This window comes from Ranitomeya variabilis, chromosome 1 (assembly GCF_051348905.1).
Source record: "Ranitomeya variabilis isolate aRanVar5 chromosome 1, aRanVar5.hap1, whole genome shotgun sequence".
Lineage (NCBI taxonomy): Eukaryota > Metazoa > Chordata > Amphibia > Anura > Dendrobatidae > Ranitomeya > Ranitomeya variabilis.
Window position 1 is genome coordinate 723,963,562 of NC_135232.1, and position 13,553 is coordinate 723,977,114.

The 13,553-nt window shown below is 44.8% G+C and overlaps 1 protein-coding gene across 1 annotated transcript in view; it reads right to left on the bottom strand.

Moving 5' to 3' along the window:
- Positions 1-362: 362 nt before the first annotated feature.
- The window catches only part of TC2N (tandem C2 domains, nuclear), a 40,757-nt gene continuing 27,566 nt past the window's right edge, over positions 363-13,553 (bottom strand). Inside the window, exons 10-12 of the mRNA XM_077249277.1 lie at positions 8,019-8,133; positions 7,139-7,338; positions 363-728 (exon numbers count right to left, since the gene is read on the bottom strand). Coding sequence (XP_077105392.1) covers positions 615-728; positions 7,139-7,338; positions 8,019-8,133 — 429 coding nt within the window. The 3' untranslated portion in view covers positions 363-614. The remainder of the gene's footprint in view (positions 729-7,138; positions 7,339-8,018; positions 8,134-13,553) is intronic.

Here is a 13,553-nt window from a genome sequence, read left to right on the forward strand (position 1 = left end):
AGGATATTCATATTATTTGCTTTAAACATATAAAACTCTTACTTTTGCACTCATGACGCAGTTTCTATCTAGCTCTGACACATCTATTAATATTTCCATTACATATTCTTTAATAGAATTTTTCCAAAAATTACTGCTGATAACATTACAGTTTTGCCATTCAGGACTTAATAAGAAAGCCGTCATGGTGGCCCTCATGGATATTATCCAGCTGAAGGACAAAGCTGCTTAAGATACTACTGGTTTCTGCCCCTGCGTGTAACATGGCAGATCTGACATTTACAGGCAGTGACGGCCATATTAGTTACGCAGCTTTAATTTAAATAGATATTTGATATTCAGCTAAATAATCAATATAAAGTCATAATTTATGGGATTTTAATAAAGAAGGCATGAACCACAATAGCGATAATTACTGTAATTTTGCAGCATGGTTTGTGCAAAATGAGGTATCTGCTGCTGAGCCTTGCTCCTCGCCACAATGTCTTTCCTGTCTTTATATCTTCCTGGTTCCAGGTAAAATCCTTTGATATAAGCAGGTGGGCACGACTCAGTCCATTGTGTCGTCTCTATGTACAAATAACCCCTGGCATTTCCCAGTCCATAGGGGTTCATTAACTCAGGTGGTTCAGTTTATGCCACTTTGTCACCACTTTTTCTGGGTGGCCGATTGTGTCCGTCCATTGATCTGCGGCCTCGCTGCTGTTACTGTCACTGCTGATCCATACCTGAGAACGAGATGGGGTCAGAGGTGATGTTGTCATGTGACCGCTCAGGAGTACAAGTATAGAAATGCCAAATTATGGGAGAACTGCGCAACTGAATATTAGGCACTATAGTCATCTACTCCACAGCTGGAAATGGCTGATAACAGGGACCAAAAGACTGAAATTGGTCATGTTCCCTGCATATTTTTTGTGTTGCAGGTGTCTGCACCAAAATATGCAATAGCATTTTGCTATGATTTTTAAGTTTTTGCGGCATTTCTCTCAACTCCTCAGGGAAAAAATGAAGCATTTACACTACATGGAAACATGAAACTAAAATGCAGGTGGAATTTCCGTTTAATGGCTTAGGCTGCGGTCACACTAGCAGTATTTGGTCAGTATTTTACATCAGTATCTGTAAGCCAGAACCAGGAGTGGGTGATAAATACAGAAGTGGTGCATATGTTTCTATTATACTTTTCCTCTGATTGTTCCACTCCTGGTTTTGGCTTACAAATACTGATGTAAAATACTGACCAAATACTGCTAGTGTGACGGCAGCCTTACAGTCATTCCTCCAGGTAAAGAAAGCACAATAAAACCTTTGTTGCGTCCTGGCCTGATCTGACTAGAATATGTAGTAATCCAATATTTTGTTATCCCCATGTCAGGCATGCTATATGACTAATACACGGATACGTGACGTCTGTATCTCATGGCTGGTCTCCGCAGATGTTCCCAGGCGCACCTGCAGCTGGCTCCTGCTATCCTGTATCCTGGGGATAAAACAAGAAGCTGGCCGCCTCTCAATAGGGAGGAGAGCAGACCGGACCCCGCTCTGTCTGTGGGATTGGATTTATAACAGAGGACTCAGTGTGTTTCATGAAAAGCCGCACTGTTACCTGCTTAATTCCCCCTTATTGTGAATTCTCTGCTTTTTCCCATAATCCAAATTACAAACTGTCCTCAGAGGAGTTTGGTTTCAGAAACTAATTGGAGACATATGGATGCAGCCCAGGATAGATGGCTATCGGGGTATGGTCATTTCAGGGGGGTTTGTAGAGATGCATATAATGCACACGGGACACATGATAGTGACCGGAGAAGTTTCACATTTGGGAAATGCAGCGCTGCATTTCCCAGCACCATGCTGTGTCTTTTCTTTGTACAACTGAAATTGCGTAACACGAATCCTGTGTAACACTTCCAACAATAGCGAGGAGTTGCACAATAATTGGATGATGCTGTTTATTCAGTTAGTTTTATTAGATATAACAATTGCACAAGATGCAACTTTCATTACTACTGATTTGTCTAAGGGCAAACAGAGATCACAAAAAGGTCAGGAATTGAAACACAGAGCCAGTTACAAAGTATTGTGGTTAGTAGAGTTTGTACGAAACGATTCACACGTCCCGAATTACATCGGTGATCTGTAGCCATTGGATGGGAGCCCTGACAACCACCTCCTAACTCACATCATCAGCTGCTTGTCTTTTGATTTCCCGGCGTGCCGTGCATGACGCACATGTGACATCGCACCAGGCCGACTAATCATAGAAGCAACTGGAGATGCAGTCTGATTGGAGATGGTTCTCGGTTCCTATCCAGCCACCATGGATTACTGACCTGGCCAATGGACCAAGTCATGCGAATGTATTCACACCAACTTTAGGGACTAGTCTCAGGCCAGCACAATGCGCCATGTTCTTTCTTGGTTGTCATTAGTCACATCTATCTGCTAAGGTCCGTAGTCCAGGAAGAAATCGGTTAAAAGCTTATAGAGACCCTAAAAATGCTCATACACCTTCTCTAGCTGTTGATCAAACTTTTATTTGCTCAGCCCAATTCCTCTATCCCTTAAGGTACCTTCACACGAAACGACATCGCTAGCGATCCGTGACGTTGCAGCGTCCTCGCTAGCGATATCGTTTCGTTTGACACGCAGCAGCGATCAGGATCCTGCTGTGATGTCGCTGGTCGCTGAATAAAGTCCAGAACTTTATTTGGTCGTCCGATCGCTGTGTATCGTTGTGTTTGAAAGCAAAAGCAACGATACCAGCGATATTTTACACTGGTAACCAGGGTAAACATCGGGTTACTAAGCGCAGGGCCGCGCTTAGTTACCCGATGTTTACCCTGGTTACTAGCGTAAAATGTAAAAAAAACAAACAGCACATACTCACATTGCGTCCCCTGCAGTCTGCTTCCTCCTCTGACTCAGCGCCGCAAAGTGAAAGTGAAAGCAGCACAGCGGTGACGTCACCGCTCTGCTCTCACTGTACGGCGCTCAGTCAGTCAGGAAGTGGACGCAGGGGGACGTGAATGTAAGTATGTGCTGTTTGTTTTTTTTAGATTTTACGCTGGTAACCAGGGTAAACATCGGGTTACTAAGCGCGGCCCTGCGCTTAGTTACCCGATGTTTACCCTGGTTACCAGGGGACCTCGGCATAGTTGATCGCTGGAGAGCGGTCTGTGTGACAGCTCTCCAGCGACCAAACAGCGACGCTGCAGCGATCGACATCGTTGTCGCTATCGCTGCAGCGTCGCTTCGTGTGAAGGTACCTTTACCCTCTTCTTCCTCCTACGTCATAGCCCACTGTCTGGACTTTGTTTTAAGGATGTACGTAATCCATTTATACAGAGGGGCAAAAGTCTCTAGGAGTATTTCCATAAAGTGTTATTATCTCCTACCACCCTATAGATCAATAATAAATGTATGATTTCTGGCCCAGCGACGGGGAAGATTCAATGTAGCAATAGTCGATAGGTGATAAATGTACTTTGTAACGATTTAAAGGGCTTTGCCCCAAACTTCCCCGTAACCTTTATCCATGCTTGGCTTCCTGATGTAACTCAATTGCTTACAGTTTCTTTAGGGACATATCATGTTCTTCCTCATTGTAACCAGTGTAAGGTTATCTGTATAGCTCTGATTTACCTAGAGCATCTTCAAGAGGGACGCACAATGGATGAATAGCATATATATGAGCGTGAAAGGCGTAATTTATACAGCTGACATTTCCTTCTCTTAGAAAAGAAATCTTTTAGGGAATGGTAAGCTGATATTCCTGCTCCTGTTTCCCAGTGCACCATGTCCTTGTGCTCATGAAAGGGACGTTTGTGCCTTAGTCCAGAAGGCAGAGGGACAAATTCATGAAGTGTCCTGTTATTGTTACCTACAGCAACTGCTTACAAATGTCATCTGCATCACACAGGGCTTAAATACCTGCATTAAGAACTTTTCCTTGCCTTATTACACAGGTTAGGGTAAAGTTACAAGGAGAGAGGTGTAAGGGCAAGTGTAGGAACTTCTGAGTTCAGCTTTATTCTCACTGTGCATATCCATGCAATGTCCCCTAAAATCCAGAATATTCCAGGACACATTATTTTATAAATCGTCCTTAAATAGTCGCTACTGTTAACAAACTTTGCATAAATCATTTGTACAGATAGAGATAATAAACTTTGTAATCTAGAGATCAGCTTATACAGTAGAGATATCAGATTACATCTGCCTATTGTAGTGTATGGAGAAGGGACGTATGAGCTGAGTGAAAGACAGGCAGAGATACGCTGACAGACTGATACTGCTGCTGTATAGCAAGTGTTTTATATCACCCTGAGCTGGATTCACTTTTACACTGCTCAGTACTGCTTGTGATACAGTGACCCCTGTAACAGGTAGGGGGCGCTGCATGGTCTCCCCGGTATGTGCACGGAGTCGTATTGAGGCCGTGAGAATCGACCTGCAGTGATGTCAGGATCACGTGACCAGCCCAGGTGATCCATTACTGTGGGTGTGCTTACGGGTACATAATGTGGCCAGGGTGTGGGTCACATGGTTCCTGTGTGGTTCCAGTGTTTGGATCTGAATGGTCCAAGTGCAAGGTCCTGGAAGCCTGTGTTGGAAGACCTGGGAGGAGGCTTCCTGGAAAGCACATGGTTTGGACCTGGTGGCCTGTAGTGTTGGACTAAGTCCTGAATAGCACCCAGACAGGCCACATGCCTCTGTGTTGGACGGTCCCAGGTGGGATGGACGTTCTGAAGACCACAGTGTGATCATGGTCCTGGACAGTCTGTGTTAGAAGCTCCTGTGAGTGGAGTCTTCTTGGAGCACCTGAGAGACTGGGGACCTGGATGATCGGTGATCGGTGTTGGGGACGCTAACGGCCTTCGGTGGCTCTGGACTGACTGATGTGTGCCGGCCAGGCAAGTTGGTGAACCCCGTAAGGCAGTTTCCCCAGGAAAGAGGTCTGACAAGGAGTCAGCAGATGGAGCAGGAGCTCCCATAAGGTACCTCCATAAACTGTCGGTGCTTGTAACATGAACTGTGTGGTAACCCTCGGCAACTGGTCAGTGAGGACCAGTGTGTTTAGTTGCCACAGAGTAAGGGCCTGAAACTTAAAGTGAGGTCCTGGTTCAGTATGTAAATGGACTGCTCACGGTATGGTTTATGAGGCATAATAAACCGTTTTGTTTTTTTTTGTTTTAAAAACCCGTGCCCGTGTGCTGAATATCGCGGCCAAGCGAGTGTCCCCCAACACACTCAGTAGGAATAGTCTTACATGCTGTATAATCTTAATGCTTTTGTCTAGTGAGCATTTTCTCACCTCAGAACTAGATTCATATCTACAATGTCATCCATGTTGCTGCTGACTAGTAAAGGTACCTTCACACGAAACGACATTATAACGATATCGCTAGCAATCCGTGACGTTGCAGCGTCCTCGCTAGCGATATCGTTTCGTTTGACACGCAGCAGCGATCAGGATCCTGCTGTGATGTCGCTGGTCGCTGAATAAAGTCCAGAACTTTATTTGGTCGTCCGATCGCTGTGTATCGTTGTGTTTGAAAGCAAAAGCAACGATACCAGCGATATTTTACACTGGTAACCAGGGTAAACATCGGGTTACTAAGCGCAGGGCCGCGCTTAGTTACCCGATGTTTACCCTGGTTACTAGCGTAAAATGTAAAAAAAACAAACAGCACATACTCACATTGCGTCCCCTGCAGTCTGCTTCCTCCTCTGACTCAGCGCCGCAAAGTGAAAGTGAAAGCAGCACAGCGGTGACGTCACCGCTCTGCTCTCACTGTACGGCGCTCAGTCAGTCAGGAAGTGGACGCAGGGGGACGTGAATGTAAGTATGTGCTGTTTGTTTTTTTTAGATTTTACGCTGGTAACCAGGGTAAACATCGGGTTACTAAGCGCGGCCCTGCGCTTAGTTACCCGATGTTTACCCTGGTTACCAGGGGACCTCGGCATAGTTGATCGCTGGAGAGCGGTCTGTGTGACAGCTCTCCAGCGACCAAACAGCGACGCTGCAGCGATCGACATCGTTGTCGCTATCGCTGCAGCGTCGCTTCGTGTGAAGGTACCTTTAGTGTTTGCTCTCACTCCAAAGTTAGATTCATATCTACAATGCTCAGTATTGTCGTATAAAGCCCCAATGTTGCTGCTACTTTATAGTAAATGTTTTATCTCATACAAGTATTGGATTCCCAGCTACATTGCCTGACTCTTCTGAATAATGTCATCTATGCTTCTGCTTCTTTCTAGTAATTGTGTATTTCATCTTGGGGCTGTAATCACAGCTACTTTGCCTAACTCTGCTCATTAATGTCCTCTATGTTGCTGCTTTCTAGTTAGTATATCATCTCAAGGCTTGATTCACAGCTACACTGCCTGACTCTTATTCATCAGAGTTCTCTATCCTGCTGCTTTCTAGTAAGTGTGCATCTCCTCCCAAGGCTGAATTCACAGCAATACTGCTCAGTACTGCTGTATAATGTTCCTAATGCTGCTTCTGCAGGAATCCCTCGTGTCTCTGCTCTGTATGGAGTCATACTCGCTAGTCTCCACACCCAAGCTGAGAGACAGCTGTATAGAGAGGGCAATCCTCCATAAATATTTGGACGGCATGCTAACTGTAGTAATGTATTATATAGATGGACTCTTATGATTTTGCAAAATATTCGAACAATTCTAGCAAATAGGTCAGAAGTTTATTTGTTCTTGGCTGCAAATCTGGTTGAGGAATTCAGCAGTTACACTTCAGGATGTGACCATCAGTCAACTGCACTCGTTGGATTCGTTATCCTACTGTTTATTAGCCAAACATAGCACTTGGGCATACTGGGCATAAAATGTTATTGTTTTTTTCCAGGAGCCCCAGCAATATATGGTTGATTATCGCATGTTTAATTCTAAAAAAAAACACATATTTGTCGCCTTTTTTTCTGCGGATAGCCCCCCCTCATCTGTGTGAGTAGGACCTGTCATTCTGAGTAGCCTGATATATAATAGCATTTACCTTTCAACATCTTTTCTGTATGATTAATTTATTGATCATGGCCTTCTTTAAGAATATCCCAGCAGGTTTGCACTTTGTGAATTAACAAATATTACAGGGGCAAAAAATCGTCCTTACCTGCCCGATGAAGTGTTTCCGTCGGACTGAGCTGCGACTGTACAGCTTTATCAGGAAGTTGATTCCCTCCTCTTTCTGCGTCACTGGGAAAATCATGGTCTCCCCCCAGTTTACTTGAGAATTTGATAATTTTAGCGGTCGCGTTTTCTTTTTGTAGAGCAGTCCCTCCGTGCTGAACATCTCGGCCTTGACGTAGAAATCTGCAAAGATGATGGAGAAAGCTGTGAGAGTCTGTGACTAAACCTGTCTGGACATGTTGGTTAGCTGTCAGCTGTTTGGCTGACAGCTATTTCCCTAAACCCAATCCCCAATCTACATGAACACACGGCTATAGCTGAGCATGCATATTCTCTGGGCGTCGAGATCTTCTATATCCAGGCCCGTCTATGCACCCTTCTGTTCCCCACTCCAGGCTTTCCATTGCACCCCTCTCCAAATTACCAGGGTAGCCATCCTCCAAGCCCCCTGGTTCACCCTTCTTTAGATGCCCTGGTTCCCCCCCCCCCATGCCCTCTGTATCCCCCCCCCCCGCTCCAGACACCTTGGGTCACTCCTTCGAGACCACTTGGTTGCATTCTCCAGGTGCACTTAGTTACCCTTTTAGCATTTGTACACCCAAGCCTCCAAAATACCCTCCACGATAGTATGTTTTCCCCTTCTGTGTTAGCTATCCTGCACACTGTAAGGTGTAGGTCCGAGGATGGACCGCTATGGTTCCCACTATAGACTGTTCTCCAGTCTCTGTGCCATGAATTATTGAGAACAATGACTCCCACTAAACAATTCGGGTCAGTGGACGAGGAAGTGGCTACAACCAGGTGCTTTGTTCTTGCACCAATATAACATGTAGTATCAGGACAGGACACAGACTGAGCCGTACTTATGGACAGCGGCGTGGACGAGCTTGGCAGGTTTTGAGCCTTGAGGATTTGTAACTGAATCCTGCTATTTATTGCCTGGAAACACGTCCCGATCAGGAGCTCCGCTTGACAGGCCTGGATAAACGGGCAAACAGAACAGGATAGATGTCAGGCGGGCGAACAATAGACCCTTGTACCACAAATAACATTCTGTACTTTATACTGTCTGGCACCGTGCTGGTCCTGCGATTATAATATTATTACATTACTGGCTAAGATGTAACACCATTAACAGGGGTGAGATTACATTACGGGTGATCATCCCGTACCTGTACCTAACCTATACTAGTACCTGGTGTAAAAGTTATGGTTGAATTAATATTCCCAAAATGCAATGCCATCCATGATCTGTCCTATATATATATATATATATATATATATATATATATATATATATATATATATATATATTATAATCCAGAGCAAACTCCCCACTGTTGTGCCAGGTTATACATACGGGTCCTTCTCAAAAAATTAGCATATAGTGTTAATTTTCATTATTTACCATAATGTAATGATTACAATTAAACTTTCATATATTATAGATTCATTATCCACCAACTGAAATTTGTCAGGTCTTTTATTGTTTTAATACTGATGATTTTGGCATACAACTCCTGATAACCCAAAAAACCTGTCTCAATAAATTAGCATATTTCACCCGTCCAATCAAATAAAAGTGTTTTTTAATAACAAACAAAAAAACAATCAAATAATAATGTTCAGTTATGCACTCAATACTTGGTCGGGAATCCTTTGGCAGAAATGACTGCTTCAATGCGGCGTGGCATGGAGGCAATCAGCCTGTGACACTGCTGAGATGTTATGGAGGCCCAGGATGCTTCAATAGCGGCCTTAAGCTCATCCAGAGTGTTGGGTCTTGCGTCTCTCAACTTTCTCTTCACAATATCCCACAGATTCTCTATGGGGTTCAGGTCAGGAGAGTTGGCAGGCCAATTGAGCACAGTAATACCATGGTCAGTAAACCATTTACCAGTGGTTTTGGCACTGTGAGCAGGTGCCAGGTCGTGCTGAAAAATGAAATCTTCATCTCCATAAAGCATTTCAGCCGATGGAAGCATGAAGTGCTCCAAAATCTCCTGATAGCTAGCTGCATTGACCCTGCCCTTGATGAAACACAGTGGACCAACACCAGCAGCTGACATGGCACCCCACACCATCACTGACTGTGGGTACTTGACACTGGACTTCAGGCATTTTGGCATTTCCTTCTCCCCAGTCTTCCTCCAGACTCTGGCACCTTGATTTCCGAATGACATGCAAAATTTGCTTTCATCAGAAAAAAGTACTTGGGACCACTTAGCAACAGTCCAGTGCTGCTTCTCTGTAGCCCAGGTCAGGCGCTTCTGCCGCTGTTTATGGTTCAAAAGTGGCTTTACCTGGGGAATGCACGGTGGCTCTGGATGTTTCCACACCAGACTCAGTCCACTGCTTCCTCAGGTTCCCCAAGGTCTGGAATCGGTCCTTCTCCACAATCTTCCTCAGGGTCCGGTCACCTCTTCTCGTTGTACAGCGTTTTCTGCCACATTGTTTCCTTCCAACAGACTTACCATTGAGGTGCCTTGATACAGCACTCTGGGAACAGCCTATTTGTTGAGAAATTTCTTTTTGGGTCTTACCCTCTTGCTTGAGGGTGTCAATGATGGCCTTCTTGACATCTGTCAGGTCGCGAGTCTTACCCATGATGGGGGTTTTGAGTAATGAACCAGGCAGGGAGTTTTTAAAAGCCTCAGGTATCTTTTGCATGTGTTTAGAGTTAATTAGTTGATTCAGAAGATTAGGGTAATAGGTCGTTTAGAGGACCTTTTCTTGATATGCTAATTTATTGAGACAGGTTTTTTGGGTTATCAGGAGTTGTATGCCAAAATCATCAGTATTAAAACAATAAAAGACCTGACAAATTTCAGTTGGTGGATAATGAATCTATAATATATGAAAGTTTAATTGTAATCATTACATTATGGTAAATAATGAAATTTAACACTATATGCTAATTTTTTGAGAAGGACCTGTACAATTTAGTAGATAGTAGGAAGTCCTGTAGCCTAAAAGGGTTGCTCCAGCGCCGTTCGCCAGTACAATGGGAGATGAGCGGCAATGATGGTTTTGACAGGCACCCAGGATAAATGTACAGTACAGGCTGCCATGCACGTAGTTAGCAAGTACCTGTCAATGTGACAGCATCAATGATATTTACCTCCTGATGAAGAGGCTAGTCTTGGCGGAGCAAGTCCCTGCTACATAGGCTGACAAGCAGCTAATCGGGCGGGGTAAATATGAGGATGATCTAGCAAAATGCTAGATCGCCTGAGGGCTGGACCATTTGTGTGGGCCCTAAAATCATCATTGTCAGAAGTAGAGATAAGCGAATTTGCTCAGGTTCCCTCCTATTCTGCAAGCTATAGCGCTTGCCGAACAAGCTGCAGAGGAAACCCAGCTTCCTGGATCATTCAGCTGTATGTGTTGCGGCTGTGTTAGGCTACTTTCACACTAGCGTTTTTTTTTGCATACATCGCAATGCGTCGTTTTGACGAAAAAAACGCGTCCTGCAAAGTCATCTGCAGGATGCGTTTTTTCCCCATAGACTAACATTAGTGACGCATTGCGACATATTGACACACATCGCAACCGTCGTGTGACGGTTGCGTCGTGTTGTGGCGGACCGCAAAAAACTTTACATGTAAGGTTTTTTGTGCCGACGGTCCGCCATTTCCGACCGCGCATGCGCGGCCGGAACTCCGCCCCCACCTCCCCGCATCTCACAATGGGGCAGCGGATGCGTGGAAAAACAGCATCCGCTGCCCCCGTTGTGCGGCGCTTGCACAGTATGCGTCGGTACGTCGCGCCGACGCAGTGCAACGGCCCCGTACCGACGCTAGTGTGAAAGTAGCCTTACAGTCACGACACATGCATGGAGAGCCCAACAAACAGGATCTCCATGCATGTGTCATGACTGTGACACAGCCGCGCCACATGCAGTTGCGGAGTCGATCAGCCGGCGCGATCCAGGAAGCAAGGTTTCCTCTGCAGCGTATTTGGCAAGCGCTATAGCTTGCTAAATAAGAGGGAGCCTGAGCAAATTCGCTCCTATCTAGTCAGAAGCACAGACTGTGCGATTTACATAGCTCTTGTAAAAAGGCTGACTGAGAATTATTGATGGGTCCAGGAGAGGTGGAAAAAAATTAAAAGATTTCTCCAGTACTGGTACCGCTGCACTTAGCACTGCATCCACCTCCGATCCTGTGACATAAACATTCAGCAAGGATGTGAGCGCTGCAGCCAGTCATTGGACACAACACTGAGTACAAAGGAACAGTGCCATTCCTGGAGGCGAGTGGGTTTTTTTTAAATTGTTTTCAGTTTCCTGGGGCCATTAATGAGGGGATGCCCATTTGTGGACAATCCCTTTAATTGAGCAGCGGTATTAATATTGGGCAGAAAACTTCCCTTTAATGCCCAGTGAACGGGTGGATTTTTTTACTCCAACCACCCATGTTATTTTTCACCCCTAGTCCCTAGTATAAAATGGCGGAGTGCATCTTGCGCAGCAGGGGTTACAGTTTACTTATTACAGATAAGGAGTTGCATAATCAGAAAAGGTCAGACACATATATCAGCAGGACAATACTGAGAGCAAACTATTACATATCCATTAGACCCAGCCGACCAACATTCCAACACACAACTTTCCATCCCATAAAACATGGAAAAAAAAAAGTATATTCGTGTCAACAATCGTCACATCCTCTATAATACTGCACTCTCCCTGGGAATAAAAGTGTTTACTCACGCACCCACCACTTCAAAGACCGGCGCACGATAATATAGTGCCCCTTACTGACAACAGATGAAAAGACAAATACTGGACCCGGATCACATCACAATCGTCCGTGCTGGGGCTTGTTTGGCTTTTGAGATATTTCTTGAAAAAGTTTAATGGAAAATCAACAGTATCTTGAGAACTGGCAAAGTGCGGGTCATTCTCACAACTTTCCTGGTTTCCATTTTTTTATTGCAAATTTCCTTGTGATGCATCTAGAGATGTGATTTCTATTGTAAGGTAGGATATAGGGAGTCAAAAAAGCCCAAGGGTCGAATCTATTCTATTTGGGACCTCTGCCAGTTTTCTGCTTACCGTGATCTGCTGCAAGACTATAATATTTGCCAATAAAATATTATTATTGTAATGTCATGATAAAATAATGTACAGCATAGTCATTAAAGTGGTTATCCTCTTTCCAGTTGTCACGCGGTGACTATCACGGTGTGACTCGACCCAAAGGATGGTCGGTCAGCTAATGGCACAATACACATACAACGGGGATGGTATAGGTGAGAGGAAGGCCCTACCCGTAGGGAATGGGGAATGGTCACCACCTGAGCTCAAACCTGAGCCTGCGCTCCCCTAATGCCCTATGCGGGTCCTTCCCCCCCACCACCGTCAGGATACCTCATCCCTAACTGTCACCTAACTCTGCCCTGGCTAGTGCACTGGCCGGTGACGGGCACTAGGAGCATCACTGCAGATATTAAACACATGGGGAAGTGACAGACACCAAAGGGACAAGGTAAAAAAAAAATGTCACACTTAGCTTTCTCTGCTGCAAAGCACAGCAGAAGAATGGCACCAGATCAGCGAACTCAGCAGAAGCACCACTGCTCCCAGAGAGCTCCTTACTCCAGCTTGGTCACTGCAGATTGCTCTAACACTGACAGTCAGCTGTTGCACCTGGTGACCTTTTAAAGGATGGTGGGAGTGGTCACCGCCCACATCAGCTGACCCAGCAGCAATGCAATTACACCAGTTTGCCAGAGGGGAAAAAATGACATTAACCTCCGATAGTCCAAAAGGAAAAAAGGTTTAACTCCATGGAACCAGATCTGCCACAAATCCAAAAATGGATCATGACACCAGTGCTTGGCTATCTCCGGCAGAACATAGAAAACAATGTGAGTGGAGATGGCCATGGTTAACCTGCTCAACCCCCACTTCTTTCTGATAGACATCTGTGCAGATTGGCTGAGGATCCCAGCAATCATATAGTACTTACATCAATTGGTACTTTTTTTAAGGGCTTGATATACGAGTGAAGACTAATACATTTTTACTTTAGGGATCTTTTGAATGTTAGCACAGAAGTTACGCTGTTACAGTTTGGAGGACCCAATTTCTTACACCCTTTTAGGAACTAACAAGTTTATATGCAGGTCTCCTCATATATTGGTCATAGTAGAAAGTAAATAAAGAGAGCATTTGTTGCTCTGGAGAACCTGTACTATCCTACATTACATGGACATCCCAAATGTTGTAAATAAACACTGCGTAAGTCCTCATTTTCCCTGTGGGGGCATTACAGAGAAAATAAACACCTTCTGCCTGGTTTCCCTGCAGATTACAGATGATCACTGTTAGATCACTGGATGATCTGTGATCAAATTATAAAGGACACTGCTAAGTTGGGATTATCCAAAGT